This window comes from Ammospiza caudacuta, chromosome 3 (genome assembly GCF_027887145.1).
Source record: "Ammospiza caudacuta isolate bAmmCau1 chromosome 3, bAmmCau1.pri, whole genome shotgun sequence".
Lineage (NCBI taxonomy): Eukaryota > Metazoa > Chordata > Aves > Passeriformes > Passerellidae > Ammospiza > Ammospiza caudacuta.
The window spans coordinates 86594365-86622202 of NC_080595.1; the positions used below are offsets into that span (position 1 = coordinate 86594365).

Consider the following 27838-nt stretch of genomic DNA (forward strand, 5'->3'; position numbering starts at 1 on the left):
ACCAAAATAAAACCTGACCTTGACAACTTCAAAAACAAAGCATACAGCAAACTTTTCAGAGGACCTTGAAAGATGCTAAATATCTACAGTTTATTGAAATTCAGTGGCATCTGTGACTTTAACTTACATTGAAATCTCAGCTGAAAACTTTGCTTGATAAAGGAAAACAAATGCAGATGTAACAAACAGGTTTCCATTTACAATGAAACTGATACAAAAATATCAATTTTTTTACCGGTGGAGTGCTGAAAATGTAGAAGGATGAACCCTTCAGGGCCAGAAACTTGAATTTGTAGAGCTGAGATGAACCAGTTCCTTCAAGCCTCTCATTTACCCATCCCATGTGTATGACCTGTAAAAGGAAATTGAAAATTAAAGTTCTCTTTCTCAGTGGATCATGGTTTTAGTAGCATGGGATACATCATCTACTTCACATTTGCCTTGCAACCATTTCCATATTCTTGAAGCATACAGTACAATGCCAGTGTGTCAGAAGTCCTTGAAGAGACTTAAACTTGTAGTACAGGTAGTCTGAATCTTATCTGAAATAATCCCTGTTTTAAAAGCCACCTAGGCAGGTCAAAACAGACTCTCATTTGAGCCAGCAGAAAATCTACATGTACCAAAGTAGTTCAGTAGTTCAGCAGTTTATAAAACCAGAATACCTTATCTATAGCAAACTTGGACATACTGATATTTCTATTCCACATACCTCTAAAAAAATACCTCTAAACAAATCACTGAATTTATCTGAAATCAAACAGCTTTCACCAGGCTCATGTTTGCAACTGTTAAAGTCTTTGTCACACTCGTTGTCTTTCAGAGTTTATACATTTTCATATATGCTTTATCACATTCATGTTTTCAAAGAGTTAGGTATCAAATCCAGTAGGTAGACAATGTTAGCAGTGTTACAATGCATGCCTTTATTTTCCAGACAAATTAATGCTAAGAAAAAATGAAATGGAGAAGTAAGATTGCATGCTTCCTTTTTGAGGCAAATACAAATTTATAATGAAATGCCATAAATAAGAATGCCATGGTATAGTAGCAGAATATCATAAATGTCTTTACTGAAAAATAACAAAGCAAAAACATTCCAGGCTCCATTTTGCATAAATTAAGAGGAATATATTGCTCTTGAAACAGGTACTTAAATCTAGAGTGAATCACCAATCTGAGTGTACAAGTATTGCTGAGCAGCTTGCTCATTTTCAACTAAGGCTACACTTACAGACGGAAATGATTTACAGGGGGAAGAAATGTCAAAGCCCTCACTAATAGTATGGATGAATTTTCATACTTATATTATGAAGACCTCACAAATTGCTTTCTAATGTTGGTATTTAATGTATGAATATGAATGTCTTTTGTCAATCAATTTATTAATAAATGAATAATAAATCAGTGTGTTGAGCCAGACAATCCTTCACCATACTGTTCTTCTGAGCTCCAGGACTGACATTTTAAGGAGATCTAAAAAACTGCAAAATAAATACAATAGCCCTTCCAGTTCTTGATTTGCTGTTCTGTAAATTGAATAATTCTCACCAAAACATTGTTTCTATAGTAGTCAGCAAAAGTGTTGAAGCAAGATATTCAGACATCACATTACTTAAAATAAAAATAAAAACTGTTGCTAGTCTACTGAGATGATAATATATTCAGTTTATCAGGGTCTTAATATCAAATCACACAGACAAAAAGAATTATATCCAATATAGTTTTAGGGGGTTTTACTTTCTTTCTACATATCTTTCCTATTGACTGGTTTATTTAATGGTCTTTTAGATTTCAGAAATGGAGAAAGAATTATTATTCAGTTCAACAAAATCTCTGTGGAACAAAAGCAAACAAGTGTTGGTACTTAATTACAGGCTGTCTGTGGCTTACTGGGTTACTGAGATTTTAATGTGATCTTAGTATGTGGGTGGGAATGTTAGTCTGGGATAAAAAATAATTTGTTTATTTGATTGAAACCTGTCATTTGAAGTTTTCAGGAGTGCTCACAAGGCATTATACTACAAACTGTCCCTTCTCAGCACTGATTTCACTACATCATACATCATTGATATATTATTAAGTTTCTAACATGCTTTAATACACTTTCCAAAAGTTCCTGTAAGAAGAAAATGAGCAATGGCACTCATTACAAGGAGATAAAACAAGTCACTAACAAAATGTAATCCAATCATAGCAGATAAATGAAAGTTCTTATTTGCACTTATTGTTTTCCTGCAGCAATAAAGCATCTAGATGCTGCAATGACTGGAAATTTAATGTGTTAAATTTAATAAAGCAGTAAGTAAATTTTGTATGTAGTATTTTAGGTAAATACTTATGAAAAGTAAGTGCTGCAAAACACTCAGGAGGGAATTGAAGGAAGAAAATCAAATAGATGTCTGTGTATGACACCTCATACAGACAGATACACTTATGTAATTCAAGTGGGATAAGAATCTACAAGAAATGCTAGACTGACGTGCAAGTTAAGAACCAGTATCATACCATGAGGCACACTGGAACTACAACAAATTAAGAAAGCAAAAAGAAGTACATCTTGAGGCATCTTAAATCATTTTGTGGGAGTCTTTTCCAAAACAATGGTAGATGGTATATTTTGAAGAAAACAGCTACTGGGGCAGGACTGGGAGGGGGGGGACAAGCAGTCCTTACACATACATAAAGTTTAACTAAAAGCAAAATAAAAATAAAATATAAGATTGTAATGCTGTAAGTTTTGATATATTACACTACTGTTTTCCATTTTACACCAGTTGCATTCAGTTATGACTGAATGGCTGCTATTCAAAACAAAATGTTCTAGAGAGCAAAGCATAGAGGAACTTAGAAATTATGACACAAATGCTCTTTGTGCTTTAGTGAAGAACAAAATTTGTAACTCCAAGCTGGGCACAGTTTGAACACCACAAATAGCAACATATCCACACTATGCTGAAGGGAACTATGAAGATAGGCATGTACCTGAATTCATGCATTTTCCCAGGCATTGTCTACCTGGGCAAAATTTAGATTACAAGTCCTTTTGGGTAGCAATGAGAGTTTCTTCTCTTTGTTTTCTTGTTTTAACAGAAGGCTGGTAAATTGGACCTGATGCCTCTCACCTTTACTCATTACAGCCTTCTTGTTCAAGTTAGGATCCAAAGTACAAAACACCTTCTTGAAGACAGCTACAACCAGTAAATTGCCTTATGGTTATGCATTCTTATAGCAGATCAGTAGCACTATTCATGCAGCAGGAATCAAGCAAACTAAAGAAAAATGAATGTCCTTCACAAATTTTTTTTTCTTGTATGTCTGCTTTGTATTTTAGCAATATTACAACAATAAGTGGAAAAATAAAGAAGAAATGATTTCAAACTATAGCTGTTTATCTCACAGAGCATCTATACCTCACAGCACTGCATATCAGCTGACCAGGGGTTAAAAAGCTCAGTGTTTTTAAGTGATTCTTCTTCTGTTAAAGTTTTTTCAGTTGTGAATCTGAAGTGTCAGAAAAAGTCTCTGAAGCTAATCAAGGCAATTTCATTAGGAAATAAAAGCTGCCCTCCCACATAAATTAAGTCAAAAAATCAAAGAAGATCTCAATTCTATCTCTATGTGGTCTCTTTATGCTTAAAGGAATTTAGTCCTGCTCCCTTTCTACAGGTGTAAGTTGTAAAATTATAGTCTTCAAGAACCTAACTTTCCCAGACTAACCATAAGGATAAAGTAATTTTATTCCTATATGTTATATTTTTAGAAACATTTTTCTCTTTTTTGAGAAAAAAAAATAGAAAGAGAAGTGGAAGAAAAAATGGTATTTCAAGAGTAGGTGCAGGGCTTCTTGCATGCTGCAGGATGAAGTCAGGCAAACATGTCCATGGCACAACTGCAGCAGCAGTTTGGCTCTGAGGAACAATGAGAAAACCCTTCATATTTGAAAAGCTTCTTATTTAGAACTATGATTTTATAATTATACAACACAGAGTAGAAAAGAGAAACTTATTTCTGAGAAACTAATTATCCTACCCTCTCAAAAATGCAGTAGCCCTGATATGTATTTTGTTTCTAAAAAATGCTTCCTTAATGTTCTCAGGACCTCTCCTATAGTGGAGTGCCTATTTTCTCTCAGTAATCTATTCTAGCACTTTATTTCTCATGTCCAGCATGAATCAGCCTCACTGTAATCATAATTACTGCCCTTTCCACTAAAGACTCAAATGGTTTTCACCTTAAAGTGGAAGAATTAAAAAACTTAGTTCACAAATGGCGCAAAAATAGACGAACAAGGATATGTAGCTGGTGTAGCCATCATTCTTCGCTGCTTTTCACATGTTATTCTCTGAGCAAAAAGTTATCATTGTTGAATATTTCTTTCATACCTCTGTATTTTTCTCAACCTGGCCACAGAGGCCACAGAAAACCTCTGGTCAATGCCTTTTCAGAAACACAGTGCACAAAATCAGAGGCAGTATTCTGGCCAAGGCCTTACAGCAACAGGAAGGCTTCACATGTTCTGCAGTAGCTGGCTTAGGTACAGCCCACAGTGCCTGCCTTTCTCAAAAGCCACCATGGTTGTTCTGGCATGCAGGTGAGCAGCCAGCATGGTCTGAAGTTAAACAGACAGGTAACAGTGTGAGAAACTGCTGGACATCGCTCACAGTGTGAAGGGAGGAGTTGGCTGAAAGCTGAAGCCAACAAAGGGGTAAACATCAATAAGGGGGCAAACCAGAAGGTGAAATACACTAAAAGAAAGTGAATAATGGATGAAGAATGCTAAAAGATAATGAAAAAGGGGACTGATTTGCAGACAGCTGTGGTGCTATCACAGATTAAGGCTGAAATAGCCAAATGAGCACGTAAAATTCAGAAAAAATAAGGGCCAATGGAGAAGCAGTAAATTGTGGGTGAATTCCTTATTTGCAAGGAGAAAAAGGGCGGGGGGAAAGGAGTATTACATATACCAGAGGAATGCAAATTTTTGGGGTGTCTGTTGGTCAACCCTGTACCTGATTACAGCATACAGACGTAATAATAAACTGTAATAATAAACCATAGTGGTAAGTCTTAAATATGAACCCGTTTTTCATATTATCTCTATCTGACTGGCTTGTGCAGATAGGGTCATCTCTGAGTTCTAGTAAAACAATGGGGGATGAACCAAACTTTTCTAAAAGAATTTATCTCATCCAGAAAACCTTTTGCAGCCTTTTGCAGCAACAACCTCTTCAGTTTTTTCCCAGTGTTTTACATATACTTAATTGTTCTTGTATATATGCCATGTACTAATTGGCTTCAATCCTGGTTTTCAGACTCACTCTTCAATAAGGCAAGATCATTCATATGTTTAACATGGTGTTTTAAAGCTTAATGTCTGCAAAATTAGTAGGCTTACTTTTGCTAATGCACCATAAAGGCAGTATTCAAGGGAACTGGATCTGGGTCACCTCTTCAGCACTTCTAGTCAATATGTCAGTTTGGAAAGTGAACCATCTATACCTAATATTGGATTATCCAACAAAATCTGTACAACAAAATCCATATAATACTTGTTTAAAATATTTTAATGTCAGAAGTTGTCAAAAACCTTGCTGGAATCAAGATATGTTGCAGCAACCTCCTGTCACACATCCACAGGATTTACATGTTCACAAGAGAAAATTAGATTGGTTGTCATGATTTGTTATTGAAAAATCCTTCAGAGCAGTCATTTATCATCTTTGTGCTCCACACAGGTATTTTGTTTATTTATTTCAAATTTCTTTAGAGGGATTGAAGTCAAATTGAGTAGTACCTAATTTTCCAATTTCTCCTTCTTTATTCCATTAGCAACCATAATGTTTGCCCTTTCCTAATGTTTAGATATGACACTTGGCAGACACAAATCCCCTGAAATAATAACGATAAAAGTTTAGGTCTTTAAAACATAAAAACTATCCAGAAAACAAACCAAAAAACATTGCAAGTATTTTTATCTGTACAGAGAGAGAATTGGCTAATTTACTTTCACAAAAATTAAAAAGCAATCCAGCAGCATGTATTTTTGAAAATTGAGTCCCAAATTTAACAAAGAATCAAGTGCTTTCAAATCTCTAGAGTATTATAATAAACAATATCAAGCAAAATGAAAAAGTTATGATGTTTAGATGCTGTGTGTTTCATCATTAACACAGGTTACAAAAAGAACCAGAGCTTCAGCAGAGCTACTTATTAAATGCCTTTCAAATTTGTGTAAACCTTGAATATTTCTTAAAACCTTGTAGTCCTTGACTTGGAGTAACTATCATGACATGTCCTAGTATAATTAGAACTCGCCAAACAATTTCCACAAATAGTCTGGGATTTTAGCTTTGGTGGAAATAATTTCCAATAGGCAGTTTAAATGCAAACACCCTACTTTGGAGGGGAAAAGGAATTTAAAAGTGTGGAAGTAGCCAGACCAATTAACTTCATAACCTGGTACTGTCAATATAAATTGATATGTTTAACAATATAAACATATCAATAATAACTACAGCTTCTACTACCTTGCCTAATACCTCTAACTTTGGGTCATAGACACACAGCAAAGTCATAGAATCAGAGAGTCAGAATATTCTGAGCTGGAAGGGATCCACAAGCATCATCAAAGTCTAAATTATGGCCCTTCACAGGCTAAGAATCACCATATTTGTTTGACATCTTTTGGCAAAGACACCCATAAATAAAGCTGGTTTAGACCCAAGAACCAACATCTTCGTCCTTTCCCTTTTTCTTTATTTAAATGTGTACAGAATTCATTATGTTCTGGAGATTCAGTTTGCAAAAAAAAAAATAAAAATCAGAGGCAATATAAGAGACAAAGAAGAAAGCCAGGTTTAACAAAGTAATTTTTTACATTCTTGATAACCTTGAATCCTAGTTTTTTAATGGCCTATGAAAACCAGAATCTGAATGAATCTATCCACATCTAACCTTCACCCTTTGTGAAAGATTAAGTTGGACTCTAAAAGCAATGAAGAAAACTCACCACAGGCAACACAGTAATGAAACTCTAAGGACCTGTTTAATTCTTCAGGAATGTCCACGCTCAAAAGGAAAGATAAATTTGCAGCTATCAAAAATTTTACTTCAAGGCAGGTCTTCAAGTGACCTTCAATCTCTTAAGGTTATCTTTCCTCTAAATTTTAAACCAATTGCCTTAATAAGAGCTATTTGGGTCTGTACAAACATTATGTAACTGACACTAATAGGCTCCATTAATCTAGGTCAGAAAAGGTTCTCTTCTGCTTTCAGTTATCATTGCCAAATTTTATATGATGCCTTTGTGATATATGTATCTGAGAAGTCACATTTTGATTGCTTTTAAAGCAAATTTTAACAGGATATGTAAAGTCTGAGTTGATCACAATTGTTCTTTTAATATTTTTATGTTTTCTAGTTTTGTTTACTTGATCTGCCCAAATTCATTATAAACTTTTTTTCCTCACTTTTTGGCAAAGAACAATCCAATGTTTGTTGCTCTCAGTTGTACCTGAAATTTTCAACTTCTGAAATTAAGGTCCTAATTGTCCTTCTTTTCATACTCAGAATGGAAAAAGTGAAATAGATTTGTACTGCCTAACTTTAGATGGTAGGCTGAGGCAAGTCAAGATTAGCAAAAGTGACTCCTCCAAAGGATGATTTAAAGCGCTGATACCAAGTTTCACACTTGCACAGTTCTCTGGAACAGAATAGGTTTCTGCACTGATTATTTAGGCAGTTTATGGAGACTAGGCAATTAATTTAGGAAATCAAATTATGTATCTAGTGATATGTATATAGTTGTATGACTGTCTCCAAAATTTTTTGAAAATTGAGGGAGAGTATGTCTTCTTTTTTTTAACTGAACTCATTATGTGTATCCAAACTGATAAGGAAAAAACTTTGAATAGTTACTAAAGCACTTGCAGTAGATAGTTAATCCAATAAAAGATATCCAAATCCAATACCTTTTCCCCGGGCATTCATAATCACCTGGTTTTCATATTGGTTTAATTAATAATTAAAAGTCATGACAAAGAGAGCAATTAAATCACAGAATTATAGAACAGTTTGGTTGGAAGGGAGCTTTAAATGTAATGGAGGTCAACCCCACTGCAAAAAGCTGGCACATCTTCAAATAGATCAGATGGCTCAGAGCTCCACTAATTTGACCTTGAATGTTTCCATAGATGGGGTGTGCATCACCTCTCTGGGCAACTTTTGCCAGTGTTTACTGCCCTTAATGTAAGAAAAACTTCTTTTTTTTATGGCTAAACTAAATCAACACTCTTTAAGTTTAAAATTAGTACCTCTTGTCCTATTACAATATGTTCTGCTAAAAGTTTGTCCCAGTCATTCTTATAGGCCCCCTTTAGATACTGAAAGGATTCAATAAAGTCACACTGGAGCCTTCCCTTCTCCAGGCTGAACAGCCCCAGCTTCCCCAGTCTCTCCTCACAGGAGTGATTTTCCATCCCTCTGATTATCTTTGTGCCCTTCCTCTGGATCTGTTAGAGCTGGTCCATGCCCTTCTTATTTTGGGAGCCCCAGGGCTGGATGCAGAGGTAGAGGGGTCTCACCAGAGCAGAGCAGAGGGGCAGAATCACCTGCCCTGACCTGCTGACTCTACTTTTGATGCAGCCCAGGACACAGTTGGCTTTCTGCTCCCCAGGTCCTCCCTGCCCTTCAAGGGCCTTATCATAGCTTCTAGGAGGATCTCTTCCTTGATCTTCCCAGGAACATGGATGAGGCTGGCAGGTCAGTAGTTCCTGGGCTCCTCTTTTCTATAAGTTTTAAAAGTGGGTGCAATGTTTCCTCTCTACTTCTCACCAGGGACTTCACCTGACTTCTATGACTTTGCAAACATGGAGAGTGGCTTGGCAACTACATCAGCCAATTTTCTTAGGATTCTGGCATGCATCTCATCAAGTCCCATAGACTTAAGCATGTTCAGGTTCCTGAAGTGGTCACAATCTGATCCTACAGTGGGAGGGACTTTGCTCTCCCATCACTGATCTTGCAGTCCATCCACTAGGCAGTTTTAAAACTGACTACATGTGCATGCAAGCTCTACAAATCTTCCAACTATGTAATCACAAAAAATTTTAAAAAATGGATAATATAATGGAAATCTTACCTGGTCAGAGGGAGAACAGCATTTATTTGCCATTTTCATCTATGAAAGAGAGAGGGAAGAACACACAGTTATTGGTATGCTGAAGAGTTTCTGTGCTGGAATTAGCATAGATTGACTTAGTTATTGAATACTATATTAATACTTCCAAATTATATTTGTAAGAAATTTTATCAGTCAGTGCTTAAATAGTAGATTTTTATTATTATAGCAAATTTGCAAAACCAAGGACTTGAAAGACAAAAGCTTTTAATCAGTTTTCCTTAAATACCTCAAAAAGATTTGCCTTTATGAATTTAACTTTGCCAGTCTGAGTGAAAATACTATATTGTACTGTGGACATCTCACTTAGATCTCAATTAAACAATTGCTTATGCAGATTCTTAAATGATGTCTGCAATTAAGTCCTTGGACCATAAAGTGTAAGATGTATTTACAGATGAAATGAAAATTGCATGGGCTTTCCTGTCAGTTTACTCTTCAAGACAAAGTTTTTTCTCTTTGTTTAGGTAATGAAGAGTTTTGATCATTTTGATTTTTCTCTGGCAGTCATAGTTTGCACATATGAGTGGTGGACAAATACTGAAATATATAGTACACAAATACTTCCTTAAATGTAACATTTTTTAAAGTGCAATTTTATTAAGTGTAGATAAGAATTTAAAAAGAAATATATTGGAGTGTAAAACCAGGCTTCCCTACATTCTAGGAGGAAGCTGAAAACTGTCCTAGAGTTGATTAGTACTTCCAAAGGACCTTGTTGTCAAAAAGCTTGTTTTATTAGAAATGAAAAGTTTGTGATGGAAGACCAAAACCCTACACCTGTGAACAGGGAAAACTCCAATAGCCATAGGAAATGAACAGAAGAATTCCAGGGCTATTGTTTGTATGTTGGGTACACCAGATTTTTAAGATCAAACCTGTGGATGTAACTCATGATCATATGGTGATGCCATTGACTGCTGTGGTGGGTTGGCTCTGGCCTGTAGCTGAGCACCCACATAGCTGAGCACCCACATAGCTGCTCACTCCCTCCTCCCTCCCAGCAGGAAGGGTGAGAGAATAGGAAAAGCAAAAGTAAGAAAACTTCTGAGTCAAGATGAACAGAGCTTAAGTGAAAGAAACAAGAAAAATTCAAGTGATGTGAATGCAATCACTCTCTGCCTCCCGGAAGCAAGCTTCAAGCAACAGCCACCTTGGAAGATAAACCCACACCTCTTTTCCCCATGATGTCATTTCAATTGCTGAGCACAATGGTGTGGAATATCTCTTTGCCCACTTTCATTCAGCTAACCCATCCATGCCCCGTCCTAATTCCTTGTTCCATCCTCTGCTGAGGTGGGTGGTGTGAGTCAGAGAGAAAAAGTCAAAGCCTTCATTCCATGCAAGCACTGTTCAGCACCAATCAAAACACTGGTGTGTTATTAATGCTGTTCTAGCCACAAATACAAAACACAGCACCTGCTGATACAAAGAGAGCTCCCCCCATCCCAGCCAGGCTCAGTACACTTGTATGGGCCAACAGACTTTGTGTCATGGTAATGACACAGGCCTCAGGATGTGTCAGGGTTTATACACACAAACACACACACACACACACACACACACACACACACACACACACACTCTCTTGCAACTAACAGAGGACAATAACAAATCATTGTCCTCCACAGAGTGAAGTATCTATGATCATAAACTAAATGACCTTAGGAAAAAAGGCAATGTGGAGGGGTAGGATGACAACAGGAGTCTTGACGGTATGGACAGAGGGTGATAGCAATGCTCAGGGCTGCAGGAGGTCTCTAGTCAGTCCTAACCCATCATGGGCCATCAGGGTTTCTTCTCCCTCACACACTCACTTTTGCAGCCCTTTGGAATTGAAGTGTGCAGTTAAATGGTGCAGATGTGCTGGTGGGTCAGACAGCTGGGGGTGACTGAGGGTCTGAGATAGAGGTGGCCAAGCTGCTGGGAGCCGGGGTCATCTGCCAGGCCTGGCTGTCACTTTGGGCTGTGTGTTGGGAGATCCTGCCAGGCTCTTGAAGTGGCCCTAACAGCTCCTGGCCACCCTAGAGGAGGAGCAGGGCCCACCACAACAGCAGTGGGTCACAGGCTGCAGGGCTGGCACCCCCTGCTTAGCACAGGCAGGGAGCAACCAGGAGGATGGAACTGGAATTTGGCTGCTAACCGGACAGAGGGGCCCCAGCAAGGCTCCTGGCAGATCATGCACCAGGTGTGCCTTCCTCAGCCTGGCACAACTGCAGGGCTGCACTGTTCTGGAGCTGGTCTGGAGCACTGGCTGGGAGAAGAGTCCCCCATGGGGCCCCATCAGTAACAAACCAGCTGGAACTCAAGAACCTCACTCTCTAACTTGGTTTAAACAAATTGGTGAAATGGCCAGTGTTGCAGAAGGAAGCAGTCACCAGTCTGATTTGGTGGTGGGCTTAATCCTGATAGAAGAGCTGTGCAGGACATAATGAAAAGTCACCTGGAATATTTCAATGTCAGTAGAAATGCTGATACACCCTGCCCATAGTCAGGACCAACCTTTCTCCTGTGCTTCAGACACAAATACAAACACAAATTAACTACAGAAAAACCATGTTAGACACACAGGAAATATAATTTCCTTTCAGGTGTCTCAAAGCCATACTCAATAATAATATTACTATAGCACAAACCAGTGCAAGTAAATGGGTTCAGATGTGCTTGGAAAAAAGTGTGTCAGACTGACTATGAAGGTTTTCTGCACCAAGCAGGTAGAATATTTTGAAGAGCACCCTAATAACCAGCTCAGCTTCCCATTGGAAAGGATAATAGGGAAGAATGTTTGGACTCCACAGTTTTTCACTGCACAGGCAACTCATTCCCTATTCTAAGCAGGATGGCTGCAGCCCTGATGTTGCTGTGGGGAGAGGAAAAAGATCTGCTTCTATATCATATTACATCCCAGTGTCACAGGGCTGAGAAGTAAGAACTCTTCACTTCACCCAGCACCACGTGTGCCCTTCACATGTCTCCACAGCTGGTGCAGACAGGCAGGAATACAAATGGGACACATTTACCTTGCTAGCACTGCAGTATAGAAATGTGAGCTGGACACAGCAGGGGAACTAAAACAAAAAACCCGGGTCTGCAAAGACTGCAGGCTACTTGGAAAAGGAACTATTAAGCAAATTGTAATTCCTACACTCTGTTCTAAATGGATACATACAGGGAAGGACCTAAAATTATTCAGAATCATTTACCTAAATCTAAATGCCTCCCAGGCTGGGATTTATTTCACATATAATATACCTTTATCCTCTTTCAGGAAAACAGTGAAAGATCTTCACAGGCACCTATTTTTTCCTGGCTGTATTAGTATCCTATGTGACTGCTTATTGCTTGACCAAGTTTAGGGGATGTGGGTCCTATCCCTACTGACTACCCTTTACAACCTCTACAGTTTGAACTGTGGTACTTTCAACTGGAAATTTTGCATTTAAAACAACAAAAAAGCATCAGTGAAGAAATATTATGCATTCTCACCCTGGGAATAGAACCATTTGTATAATCATTGAGGCAGTCGAATTTGTATACTGCTTCCTACACACAAGGATTTTGTTTCCATCTACATGTACCCCAAATCTGCTGTGTAAAGAAAGCAAAACCTCCTCAATTTTCTTTCTTTTTTGTTAATGTATCTTTAGAGCTCATATTTCATAAGTCTCTCCCTATTACAACAGACATTTCACACAACTGCAACACAAAATATCCCCAGATACGTGTTTACATGAAGAAATAAAAGAGAAGGTTTACAGACTATAACATATACAATTAAAAAAGATGTCATGGGTATCAATGTGATCTGGATTAATAACTCCACTTTAATATCAAATTTTAAGTTTCTACCATCCTCCAATGAAACTGCTGAAATGATTTATAGAAATCATAAATAATGTTTAAAGTGGAACAAGAGCATCATAACTTGTTCTCTTACCTGCTTATGACCTACTCATTTATTTACAAATTTTTTTAAACAATAACACCATTAAAATTTACTGTGAAAAAATCACAAAACCTTGAGAAAGTTTTATATATAAGAAACAAATCTCTACAATGTAAATGAACTGACAGCATTACATTTAGGTGCTTCTACTGATTAAGACTGAAATTATGCTCAGTGCTATATTTCACAATAATTAAGATCCATGAGAAAACCTGCTGTCAATCTGAATGGTGAAAAACAGAGAGAGAAATATATAAATTATCCTAAAGACCTTTCTCCTAGAAAGTCATAGCCATTATAGCACTGTCACTTCAGCCTACAAAGAACCCTTCAGCTGAAGAAATTAAGAACAGGAGCAGCGAGAAGCACAGGCAGAATAATTTATTTCCTGTGCTTCTTATCCAATCATGGAAGATTCACTGCCAGTTTCTGTTACTCCTCTTCCCCCAGTATTTTCAACTGCACCTCCTTCTGCAAGAAAAGAGGTGTATGAAGAAATAAATCTCAGGTGCTGATTCACCTGCATTTATTTCTGCCAAGGATAAATGCAAAAAGCTTTGAGAATATTGAAAATGAGGACTGAATCACAAAGGATGATGATAGAGTAGTTTCATGCTGGTAGAAAAGTATGTGAAAAAACAGAATATGTACAGAGAAATGAATAATTTGGGGCAAGGGTCCTCAGAAATGCATGTTGCATGTAAAGCTGACTGTAACTAGATTTTCTGAGCTAAACATACAAAGCATGTATCAGCAATGAGGGCTGAAAAGATACTCTTAGGCTTTTCTCCACATGGCAGCATTCTCTGTGCTCCTCTGTCATCTAAGAATTAAGTCCAGGCTGGTACCAGAATCATTATTTCTCATCTGCCAAGTAACACTCTTTAAATACGTACAGGGACAGCACTCCTATGCAGTGACAAGTTCTCACATCTCCACTGTTGAAAGATGACTCCTCCTATACACTTGATCCCCAGAGAGCTTGCCTTTGTATAGAACTTAGATGTTTCAGTAGTACTTCAAAAGAGTAGTCTGACATTAGCAGGAGTGTCACATTGTGGCAGAGCTATTTTTGCACTACCTACACTAGGACTGTCTCCTGGCATCAGCAGGAGATCTGACAAAGAGCTGCTGAACTACTTTATTAGGGTAAAATAAAAAAAAATAAAGTACATTAGGGTAAAGTGATACAGGAAAGATTGGGTGCACTGTACAAAAAAATCCCTATTAAGAGCTCTTTAAGAACTAAAATTCTAAAAGAAATTATTTAAAATGTCATGCAAATATGTAGGGTAAAAAGTGTAGATAAGTGTAACACAAATAGGCACAGTTTAAGTAAGAATGACTAAGGTATGAGAAAAGTAGATAAAGTCATTAAACCAGTACCAACAAAACAAAATGTAAAACTGTGTGGAAGTAAAACATGAATAATGGTAAGTACTGCTTAAAAACCTCATAGTAGCTCAGGTAAGGATGCTGACATTATGCCAACAGTGTTAGCAAAAGAAGTCCATTGTGACCATGTATCCAGTAATTAACTTCCATACTGAGATGATGGTGTGGGACAGAATAGGAAATCAATAGTTTAACTATTTGGAGAAGCAAGTACTCATGAAAATAATCCATAACCAGATAAGGAGCTCTCTGAAATAATTTTTGAATGAGTAGTGATTATCTTTGGTCCTGGCAAATGGGGAGACACTCTACAGGAGTGGAGAAGTGCAGAGACAGGAAGAAGCTCTGAAGGAATAACAGATACATTCCCCAATGTCAGTGTCAGAGGGACAACAAAAGGGATTCTCACTGACTACTTCATCTCCCCTTCTGATGATCAATAATTAAATAAATGCTCTGGCCTGACCTTTCCAGTTTTACCACAGGCTGCACGCCTGACAAAACCTGGAAAGCCACTATCCAAGCAAAAAAGTTTACATGCTTCTCATATGAACTTATATGAGTTTGCTTTGTAACTCACTAAGAACACAAAACATGGATTTCATCATGACTGTTGCTTCTCAGGTCCTTCCTGGGAACTGCCAGTTATATGAACACCAGATGGACTACTTTATTGACAGAATTCAATAGAAAAAGATTGTGGAGAAGACTAAGAAAGTCCTCAGTTCTTAATAAAATATTGCTGCTGACAGGTCACAGCACAGTGAAGATACTGTGTCAGAACACATAATTACTGCACATAGTCCTTTGGAAAAAACTGACTAGCACCCTATGACTAACAAAAGCTGCCTGCATTTGTTTTTATTCTTATTCACTTATATCATTGGAATGGCTCTTATTCAGTGAATTTCTCTAGAAAGAAAATAAAAGGCTTAGTAACTATGAATTGGAATTTCTCTAGAAATATTACCATACACTTTCTTAGAATTATTACATAATAATACCATGTACATTATCTGAGTCACTAAATAGTATTTGAAAAGAACACGTCATAAGCAAAAATGTCTGATTTTGACAAGGAGATTGTTTAAGCAATTGAATATTTTAAAAGAATTAATGGAATAAATGAACTATTATGATCAAATGTGATTCATGTAGCTTTTGAAGAATAGGAAAACAAATTAAATTTTAAGTCTGTTTTAACCAACAGACTTAAAGATTTATGTTGAAATTTAATACAAATTCTTCACAATGTAATCTGGAGACCTAAGCAACAGTTCATTTAGAGTACAAAGCACAAATAAAAGTCAGGCTACTAAATCATATTTTACGAAAGAAGTTAACAGACTATGCGCACGTAGAGAAAGAAAATATTAAAACCTGCACAGGCAATTTTTTCAGGGACAGCTGTGCTATTGCATTTTCATCACTGAATTTTATCATTTTTTAAAGACAAATATACTTTCAAAATTGTACATTATTGAGTTCCCTATTTAACTTCATCATTAATTCCATAATTATCAATGTTTTTTAGCTGCTCTTTGATGGAATAATAGATGTGCTGTCCAAATAGTAATTTTCTGTTTCTCTGGGGACCAGTTAATACTTCCATTTGCAAAGACAATTGTTACTTATTAATTTACAGGAGTAACTTAAAATAGTATAGGCATCTTTATACTTCTAGGAAGTGAGATGGAATAATGTGTCCTTAAATAAATCAACTCTTAGACAACTCAGAGATGTAAAATTACTCTGTCCAGTAAGTCTCAGTAAATCATTCTTCACTAGCTACAGAATTTTCACATGCTTGTTTCAAAATAAACAAATCTAACAAAGAGCTGCTGAACATTACTTTATTAAGGTAAAATAAAAAATAAAAAGCAACAAATGCTAATTTCAAGCATGGTTTAACTACAAAAATGTGAAAATGAAATATTTGGTCACATCTAAAGCTCTGTGAAATGACCACTACTGATACATATTTTGACCTAAAAATCATTAAAATGATAAATGCAATCTGATTTTCTACTGGTTTCTGTTCTATGCTAACACTGCAAGCCTTGAAAACTTCTTGATACTTTTGATCAGGCAGCTCTCCCTATTTTGTCCTTTCTCTTTTTCCTCCCCATACACAAGCATTTTATATATTGTACTTAAAGGTGAATTGTTTTTTACCTTTTGAAAACTAGAAATAACTTTACAATAGTATGAACAAGAAAATATGCAGAAAGTAACATACATTTTGAAGTGTCAAATCACTGATGTTAGTAGACATTGCTCTCAGCCAGTCAGCACTCTCCTGGGCTGTATAAAACTGAAGTATCCCAGTACTAACTCCATCGAGTGCCAGCACTTCAAATGCATTAGATCTGCAGTAAGAAGAAATATATCCGTAAAGGAAGATATGTCAGTTTTCTGAAACTGCCCAATATTTATCAGTGTTCAAGTGATTTTTATGCCTTTTGACAAGTTTTTGACTGTTTAATTTACCAATCAATAGAAAGGCAACAAACCCAAGGATAATAGGGCAGTACCAAGAGTAACAGATACAAGAAATATTTTCTCTGTACCAATATATACAAGTGCTGATGATCATTTAATTCCTCTGGGTATATATATTATGTTCATAATTATTGAACTTAAGGTACTGTATTCAGGAAATATGCACTGGGCCTTTTTAAAGACAAAAATAGTGTTTTTTAAAACCAAAATGCCAATTTTATTTATTGCACTTTGGCTTCATTTACTGGGAATGTATGAAGATTCAAAGCACTGTCTTCCTTAGCTTCCATTTCTTGGATTCCTAAAGTTTTTTTTATGTAGTATTCAAAGCAATGCTTACTTCAAGCACTCTTATGCCATAGGAATTTGAAAAACGTTCTTAAAAGCTTCTTCAAAAATTTTCCCTAGTCATCTCAAAACAGCATTGGCACAGGCTAATGTGTAACTGCATTTTGTTAAATTTTAATGCAACTTTTATTTACAGCAACTTTATTCTGAAAATACCAATGCTTTCCTTCCCTCACTATCTGCAGTAAGTAAGGCACTGCATATGTACCTTTGAAATTCCCTACACCTGAATGGTGGTGGGATATGCTTTTTTAACTCTTAAAATTTTCCTACAGGAACCACAAAAGCTCATTAACTAGTGCCATGAAAGTACAGTGGTCTAAATTTAAAAAAAGTGACACACAATAGTTGCAAGAACTAAACTTCAGAAAGACAACCAGATTATTTAAATGCCTATGATTGCCAGGAGAGTTAAATTTTAGTTACATACTATTGTGAAAGACAATTATAATTAGCTCAATGATTTTGCATACATTTGTTTTGTGTATAGTATGGAGAATATCACCACCACCTTCTACATTTGTATATTAGATATTTATACTTATATGCTATATTGCCCCATTTTTGGTACCAACCTAGAAGAAAGCTAACTAATGAATCAGAATACTGCTCTGTGAAGTTGCTGAGTCTTCCTGGGGATCTTTGATGTAAGGTAAAATCCTCTACTGCTTAATTGATGACATATGTCAACATTCTAAATGACATATAGTGGTTTATGTGCAGTTATTCATTCCTGACTTAGAGAAAAAAGTTATTAACCTAACCTTTGTCATTTGTAGGGAGTTTGATGGTGAACATGAATACTGAACTCTATATACTTGCTAGAAAAGGACTACCCATTATACACAATATAAATAAAACAATGTATTTGAATAGATATATGTGAGATGCTTTGCTTTTAAAGAAGCTGTAAAGCATTATATCTGCTGTTTGCAAAAATTAACATGCTTGGCCTAAAGACTTAGATATGTATCAGCCAATTGTCCATTTTTCTTTCATGATTGAATAATCATGGGAATACTAAAACTTTATGGCAGTGGCACAATTCTGTGTAACTTTTATTCCAGTAATCTCTTTCACCTCTTCAGAAAGAAAAAAAAAAAGATTAAAAAAACCCTTTTATTGCCTTCAAGTAAACTGAGTAAAATAATCACGTCCCAAACATATTGTTCTTTTTACCTAAGGTTCTGACATAGATCCCAACAGTGCTGTAATAAAATGACTTATGGTATCATTTCCTCAACATCCCACTGAGACAGTGAGAATCTGTCAGCCCTTATGCATTGATACACACTGGTGTCTGCAAACAGACTTAATTTAATGCTGTGAGGAGAAGCCCTTCACAACGCCCAGCTTAGGTATCCCATTCAAATATCAAAGCTAAGATGGTAGGATCCTTACACTGCAAGAGGGCTGTCCAGAGCATTTAAGAGAGCCAAGCAATAGTATGTGCTCTCCATGGAGCCACAGGGTGTCTAGATACTAACTCAGCCTCTGCAGACACACAAAGACCTGAATGCCTTATTCCAGTGGCACAAAGTTCCCTATGTGGCTGATGAAAGATCACAGAAGGGAACTCCTCGGTTAACAATTGAGGCAACCAAAACAGGCAATCAAAATTTAAAAAAACAACTTTTATTATAAAAATCACCGAATATTTTACCATTTGAAACAGGGTGCTGGTGATAGCGTGGATTACACTAAAACTCCTTTTTAAAATATAGTGATCAACTACAGACAGTTAATAATATTCAATATTCATCTAGAGATCAAACACTTCACTAACATGACATTTGCACAGAATCAAATAGGGTGTGAGGAATCCTGCTAGTCCCTTAGTCCAGCCTCCTCACTAACTTTCTTAAAATACAAATCTTTTCCACAGGAACACCAAAATTGGACACAGAGGGAGCTACCTCAGGTGTGGCCTCAGGAATGCAAGTAGATGAGGACAGATGAGAACAACCATTTCCCTTGACTATGTTATTGCTAACACAGCCCCTTATATGGGACTTCACCACTGAACCTGTGCTCAGCTGGCTCCTGCTCAGTGAGGAGTCTGCCAAGGTCCCCAGGCCCTGCCTGCAGAGCTCGTTCCCTTGCTCCAGCACACGGACACCAGGACATTCTTTTCCCAGGGTTCAAGGCTTCTGATGAGCCAGTGGTGGTCACATTGCCTGGCACACGAGACTGAGACCTTTGGGGCACTGCTGTCCCCACTGGGCTGGCTTGGCAGGAAGGTGGTTTTAGCAGAAAGCAGTTCAGCGTAAATGACATTGGACAAAAAAACAGCCAGTGCTTTTCAAAGTTTATATATGCCAGTCATGGTAGTAACACGGTGATTTTGCCCTGAATCTTAATCAACTTTACTACAAACTTTACTTTATTTCTTGCTTTCAGTTACAAAAGTTTCTCTCTGAAGATCCCATAATATATTGATATTGTTCCATGTACCACACTGTGTTCTAAAAAGCATAGTGTGCAGAAGGCTACAAGTAAAAAGAGATATCCAAACTAAAAACAAAAGCTTAACAAAATAAATCCTAAGGCTTTTGTTTTAAGTGAAACAATCAAAGCAAGCACCAAGATGGCATTGGAATTCACAAGAAAATAAATCCTACAGGCTTAAGTGACATGCATTTCTCTCTGCCATTTCCTCAAAACAGAGAAAAGAAAAAAAAGACACAACAAAGCACCTACTCCTGTTAGCTGTCAAGGAGGAGTTTTCCATTTAATACCAAATAATAAGTTTGAAAGGTTTCAAGATGCTATGAAGTTGCTGTAGGTTTTTATTTTCATTGTTGGTTTGTATTTCTTTTTTCCCTGAGGCCCTAAGATGATTTTAAAACACAGACAGAGGAAATTTCTACATCTTCTGTTACTGAAGTTATGCTACTGACTACTGCAACTAGAGCAAGAACTTAATATTTGCATTTCCTAAATACTAGAAATTTGTGTTGCACTGCCATCACATTTCTTACTTTGAGATTTTTCTCCTTATCTGTAAATTTGTTTCCTTCAAGCATTTCTGCTAAGGAGCATGAGGCACCATTTTCAATACTCAGTGTCTTTCTATCTCACTTTCATGGTGAAATTATGAATAGATCTGCATTCCTGGTCTCTTCTGGAGTTTGTTTATGGTATTAATTTCTTGTAATAAAATAAACACTCTTTGTGAGCATGACAGTCAGAATAACAGATAAGACTTTACGTTTTCTTCTTTCCATTGACACATTCAAACAAGTACTACTAATTAATATTAGTAAGGAAATTTTTCCATACAAGCAGTTTGCTGCTATAGAGGTGTTAAATCCAAAGACTTTTCTAAGATAAAAAGTATTTTCAGTGCCAGCTGAAATGGGAAGAGCTGAACTTTTACTTTACTGAAGGCTAAGAAATCCAGCAAAGCATATATTTTTACTTTTTAGTATCTGCAGCATGTGAAGCCATCTCTCTTAGACTTATATAGGTATTTCATTATATAGATATTTCTACAAAAATCTAGATGTAGGCTTGACTGCAACTCTTTCATCTTTACTACCATGCTGATACAGACAGATGGATTTGATCAGCTTTGCATCTTCCCAGGTCCTGAATCAGTACTTCCTCCTGTTTGTATAATTTTTTTTATGTTTGAGCTAGTTTTCATTGCTTTTGTTACAACATTTTATTGTGGCTTGTTTATAATACTACACGGCCCTCTTGCTAGAATATCTGCTTAGACTGAAGTTCTAAGGACTATGGGTATATCTGAGTGGAAATTCTCCAAAAGGAAGGATGTGAATTACTTAATCTCTTTGAAATATCATTTTAGAAGTAATGGGATTTTATATTGTAAATGTCACAGAACCTTGGACCTTACAAAATGCTTAAATGTGAGCATATAACTGCACTATCAACAGAAACCGTGTAGCTCAGAAGATATCAAAACATTAAACATAAACTTAATTGCATTTTATGTTTGTGGTTTTCGGGGGAAAATTTTGATTCCAGTATTGTAACTTTTATTTTCATTACAGTTATAGAAACCAAGTAAGATAACTGAAGTAAGGCAAACATATATACTTCTACAGATATTTTCTAACTGATGTGTCAGAAAACTGTGAGAAAGTTCATTTAGTTTTGTAACTCAGTGTGCTTAATTTCAAGATTTTTTCAAAATGGTTCATTCAATTTCTTACTTTTCAATTTATTTACCTAATTAAAGGAATTTTGTTATCTTACTGAAATGATAAATGAAAAATATCATTCTTCAGAAAAAATCTGTTAGAACCCAGTGAACACATTAACAAAAAATTAAAAACACACAATACTTTGGAGTAATTGCAATGGTCAGAATACCAAGAAATAAAAATAGCACTAAATCTAATTAGGTTGTTTTGTAATTGACATCACAGTTACATGGGCTCATAGCTACTGGGCATGAATTACTTTCATTCCACTCACTATTTCAGTCTCCCATATTCGAAATAAGCATTTTTTCTTCAGTCTCTCAACTCATAATGTTCAAGATGTTATATGTATTGTACCTTTACTCAAAGCTTCTGCCAATACACTGTATAAAATAATTATACATTACTACCAGTATCAGCTGTAAGGACTAAAAATAGTAATATCTGCATTTCCCCAAATAAAAATTACATAACAAAAATGAAAGACTACAGTGCATGATCTGTATTCCTCACTTCTAAAAGACTACCTATCTTTAGTTTTCTATCTTAAAAAAGAAAACCATCTCAAACTAGAATATGAACCACAAATTCCTTTGGGTGAGAAAAACTTACTGATATTATATCTCTGTTAAGCTTACATCACATTTATTGACAAATTCAATCCTCAACAGTCAAAAAATGCTTCTATTGCCAACTAGCAATTAAGAAATTAAGACTATTCACAGCAATAGCATTCTCACTACATTTATATTGCCTTACTTCTCACAGAGAAAAATTACATTGATGGATTAGTGAGAAGTCTAGAATAATAAAAGCAGTAGTGCTATATAATAAGGGCAAATGAATAAAAAAATGATGAATTTCTAACTAATCAAAAAGACTAATTAGCATGCTACATATATAAATACCTTCAGACAGACTCCAACCATATCAAGAATGTGAAATACACTAATTCAAGCTGATTTCAGTAGTTGATACAAAGTTTAATCTTCCATTGAGAACAGGAATGACATCTACTATGTTTCTTATCTTTCCTTTAAAATATTCAGAAGAAATTTTTTTTGCTTTTGTTTTGTGGTATTGATAAACATATTTCACATGCCCAGTGTGCAGCATTTTAGCCATTCCTTTATATGGAAGGAAAATACCTATCCCATTCTCTCTTGTTTCTGTTAATGCATGTGGTGTTAACAGAATTAAAAATATATGAAAAAAATATTCTTGTGTCATTAAGTCACAGTCTAAAGACTTCCTGTGAAAAATACAATAAAAAGTCAAGTGAAATGAAAAGCCAGAGGCAAGTTGCCTTTCTTTTCACATGAACAACAAATTAGAATCAAACAGATACATGTGATCTTGGCCATCTCATGACACAGGAGTATGCTGAAAGTATGCCTTTTTTTTGGGCAAAGCTACTGGAAAACTCAACTGAACTACAGAAGAATTTAAACTGCACAGTTTAACCACAAAGGATATAATACAGCCCAAGAACATGCTGGATACATACAAGTTATGACAGACTCATGGACTCATGTAGTACAGGCAAAACAAACATGCTGTCAAGCCATGTATGAAAATAGGCTCCAAATAAATATGGTAAAATTAGGAAATCAGTCAGAAGGATCTGGGATCCATTCAGGGGAATGAATTTGTGCTCACTCCAATGGCTTTAGACTGATGTCTGCAATCTAAAAGGGAACAAAGACAGGCAGATGTGGTTGAAAGCTGGATTTTTATCTAGACTGATCAGAGGTTTTATTTCATGCAGAGCAAATATTTGATTTTAGAGAGTAATTACAGAAGACATATGTTGGACACTATACATATATGAACATGGGGAACATGGGGAAATGCAAAAAGAGGATATCATGTTTGGATAATAGCAAAAATACATACATGCATTTCAGTACATGGTAAGAAGAGTCTGGTGTCCTCAGGCACAGAAATCCCACTTTTAGTAAGAATATGGGAAACGCCTCATCCACACTTAGCCTCAAGGCAATATCCCTTTAATGCTCATATAGATAATTTGTTGGTTCACCAAAACAAGCAAGGAGCACTTACTCTAGAAGTAAAGTATCATGGGATGACAGTAGGCTTTATGGCATTAGTTCATACTCCTTCAGAGTGTATACAACAATAATAAAACACCCACTAATAACAGAAGAGTGGAATATATACTAAATATATATGGGAGTGAGATACATCACAAGAGAATATGTCTCTCCAAGACTAAAACTGAAAGCACTAAGTTCCTCAGATCTTACACAAAAAACATATCTGTGATGGGCTGATCTCGGGCCAGCAGCCAGGAATCCACACTGCCATTCACTCCCCCAGCCCTCTCCAGAGGCATAGCAGAGAGGATTTGAAGAAGAAAAAACCTCATAAACTGAAATAAAGGAAGTTTAATAAATAAACAGAAGTGGGAAAACCCCCATCTAATGAAATTACAACAAAGCAAGTGATGCAAATACAACCACTCACTATCTCTCACAAGCAAAATGATATCCTGTCAGTCTCCACGAAATGGCTCACTTTCCCCACGCCCTCTCTGCTCAGTTTTTATTGCTGAGCAAAGATACTGCACATCATGGAATATTCCTTTGGTCAGTTTGGTTCACTGGTCCTGCTTATGCCTCCTCTTAAATTCTTGCCTACCCTGGGTCTATTTACTGTGTAGGACAGACCAAGAAAAAGAGAAAGCCTTGATGGTCTGCAAGCCCTGGTCAGCAACAACCACTATACTGGTGTGCTATTAATACTGCTTTAGTCACAAATGAAAACACAGCACCATGTGCACTACTATAAAGATGAGCTCCATCTCAGCCAGACCCAGTACAAAGCTGGAGCCGTTTTACTTCAGAGAATTCTCAAAATTCACATGCCACTCTTCTGGGAACTGGAATCCCTTGGGATTTCTCCATCTAATGTGTAAAGTACACAGCACAGGAATGAAATTTATCAGGGTGGTAACTGAAGTCAGAGGTTTAAATGTTCTGTCCTCTCCCATTTATCCTTCATATTCTAGAACACTGATGATAAGTTGATGCCTAAATATGAACACTGAGATTTTTTTATTTAATTCACTGAATGTCTAAGCCTTGAATGTGATAGGTCTGTGATAGGTTGGGCAAGACTGGACAGCAGAATTTGTTAGTTGAAGTAGAGAGGAAGAAAGTGGTGGAGAAGTGATGAGACACTAAGTTGAAGAGAATTAAGAGTCCAAAGAAAGTCTGTGGAAGAAGCTAAAACTTTTCTGGACAATTTATTATTCACGTGTGATGCTTTAACACAAAGTCTGGGAGAGGAGCTGCCAACTGCCTTAGAAGATGAATTACTGTAAGTTAAAGCAGCATATCTGTCCTACTGGAAAAATAATGTGTTTCAGGTAATTTTGAGGAAACAGGTAAAAAATCTGGCAGAAGTCAAAAAAGGTTTTCACACGAATTTCTAGTACCTCCTCATAGCAGGTGACCTGTACATTGATTCTTCTATAGAGATTCCAATTATCTTCTTAATATGGATTAAAGGCAAATAAAAATAGGGCAACCCCTAAAGACCATGGAAAATAAGGACAGTGAATGAACTCCTGTTCCAATCCATATGGAGAACTATGGACTGCTTGGCCTACAACTACTGGTAGATTTGAGAGAGTTGCACCACAGAATGGTTTGCAGAAAAAGCTTATGTATTCTGCAATGTGTAAAACTTTCTCAAGCATATTATTTATTGACGCTTTATTAAACTTCACTTTTGCTTTTATATTTCCTGAAGCCCAGTAAAATAGCCTCTGACATTCTATTCCACAGTTTATTAACCATTAGTTATGTCTCTGAGATGCAAAAAAAAAATCTATGATCAAAAATCCAGTATTTTGTACCATGTACTTTGCCAAAATCTCATCAATATGAATTTCTTTATGACACTGATAAAAGTATATCTACATGACATGATAGCACAGGCATGATGATTATGCACTGTGTCATCATTTATAATGATAAAGGGGAGTTAATTGACAATATTAGAATTGGGGAATATAGAAGTATCCTATTAGGTATACTGAAGGAAATGTAGTAGCTTCAAAATTCATTCAAATAGCACCAGGATTAACTTTTGTGCTAGCTGCTGATGCTAACTGAATTCCCAAGATACAACAGATTATAGAAATGTATTTTAGGAGCTTTATCTTATCTTTGGTAATCACCATGAATACCATTAATCTTGGGAGAAGATGAACTGCATAGCTTTTAATAAGAAGAATTGCATATCTCCACTCAGGTCCTGTAAAGCCAACAATCCACAGCAAAACACTTTGTACAGCTAACTAACCCAGTGCCTCCCCTTTCAGATTACAAACCTTAATTTATCTGTTCCGGTTTTGTACCTCGAGATTCGAGCCATCGACAGAGGAACTGATAAGGTGTCTAGCCAGCGCTTCTCGTATTTTGGTTCATTAGCTATGGGTGAAGAAGGTGATGATGGAGCCTGTGCAGAATAAATGAGAAACAGTAGGAGAGCTTAGAATACAATATAGTGAAAAACCCATGAATATGCATCTCTGGCTCTGTTTGTCTCAGAAGTGAATAATCATCACAATAAAAGTATTCAAGAAACTCAGAGTGGAGTAGAGAAATGAAAGCTCGTATGTTACCCATCTTGATATTTTGCTCTTGGTGCAATTTCAGTATTGCTTTAACATTAAACACATCTAAATTTTTGTTAATATTGATAACTGATACTAGAAAGTAAAGACCTTTCAGCCATAAATACCATGATTTTATTCTAAATGCAGCATAATATACATTTGTAGTTTAAATTAATTTGTTCTGTATGACTCTTCTGCATCCTTCTATCATCAAGAGAAAAGGATATAAATAATATCCTAATTAAATACTACACTAGAATATTTATTTGTGCATTGTGCTCTTATATAATTTAGGAGTAGATTTGAAATTCTTATTCCTGTGTTATCATACTATAGATGGATGACTTTTGAAATTTTATCTTTGAAGTCTTTCTTCAAATGTCTCTACTAGAAAGGCAAGAGTTGAGCATTTCACTCTTGTATAAAGATACCAGTAAAATTTACACAAAGTTGGCTGAGAAAGATTTACAGACATATACATTTAGGTCAAAGTTAGGCATTTGTGCTCTTTCCGAACCAATTTTTTTAATCCTACACTGAGTGGAGAACTTTCCAGTAGAAAACAGAGTTGAAAGTTAGTTATTTTTATATCAGCTGTTCATAATCACTGAGTAGTATTTATGAAAGCAAAGAAACCACAGAATGACCCAAATTCAGTTCTGTTCTGCCAGGTGTTCAAAACCCATAAAACTTACACATAATAAAAAGCATTCTAGGAATGATTTGTTTCTTTTACTTGCTCATAAGGATTTAGGATTACATTTTCCCCTTTAAAGCCCCTTCTTACAGTCAACAAGGGCTGATCTATTTACTTCTTTAAATAAATCAAAATAATGAGTTTCAAATTCTAACAGGATGACTGAGACTTAATGACAGAGTATAATTTCCTAGTAAAAGAACAAATTGTAATGAAATTCCTGGAGTTGGTAGCACAAAGGAGTGTTTTGGACAGAATTTATTTTGGGGACAAGAATTTCATTTAGAGCATTTGCTATCCCCTAGAACCACACAGGTCTCATTTGACTGAGATGTCCTGGTGTTTTTGCAGTATTAGTATTTCATAATCAAGTACACACACTAGTTTTGTTTTATGAAATTAGACACAAAAGGCTAAGGTGAATTTAAAATCTAGAATAAATTTATTAGTATCAGAATGAAGAATCTGACACTTATTACAGAATTCTGCATGAACCAAAATAATTGACAGAACCCCATGCAATCTGAAGTTGAAAAGGATCAACATAATCTAACATTGTCTGTCTGGAAACCAAAATGTCTAGGAATAAAACAAGACATTGTTTTATTCCTAGACATTTATATCAAGAATAGAAATACTTGATTATGATCACTGAATCCAAGAATGAGAAAATAAAGGAACAAAAATTCCTAGAACAACATCATTGATTGTTCCCACACTCTAAACTCTCAAGATGCAGAAAACATTTAGACAATTTAAACATAAATATATTTTTCTTGTGAGCTATTAATTTTACTTCTTTTAACAGGTTATTGAACATCCTGATAAATATTCTGTAATATTCTAGGTAATTTAAGAGCATTTGGCAGGGAAAAAAAAATTAGTAGGTCACATAGGCAATTTAATGTTTCCATTTGAGTCCCTTGCACTTCAATCAAATGCTTCAGTA

The 27838-nt window shown here is 36.0% G+C and overlaps 1 protein-coding gene across 1 annotated transcript in view; it reads right to left on the bottom strand.

Moving 5' to 3' along the window:
• The window catches only part of SNTG2 (syntrophin gamma 2), a 119036-nt gene that overhangs the window by 38130 nt on the left and 53068 nt on the right, over positions 1-27838 (bottom strand). Inside the window, exons 8-11 of the mRNA XM_058802349.1 lie at positions 25905-26032; positions 16762-16891; positions 9143-9181; positions 236-352 (exon numbers count right to left, since the gene is read on the bottom strand). Of these exons, the coding sequence (XP_058658332.1) occupies positions 236-352; positions 9143-9181; positions 16762-16891; positions 25905-26032 (414 nt within the window). The remainder of the gene's footprint in view (positions 1-235; positions 353-9142; positions 9182-16761; positions 16892-25904; positions 26033-27838) is intronic.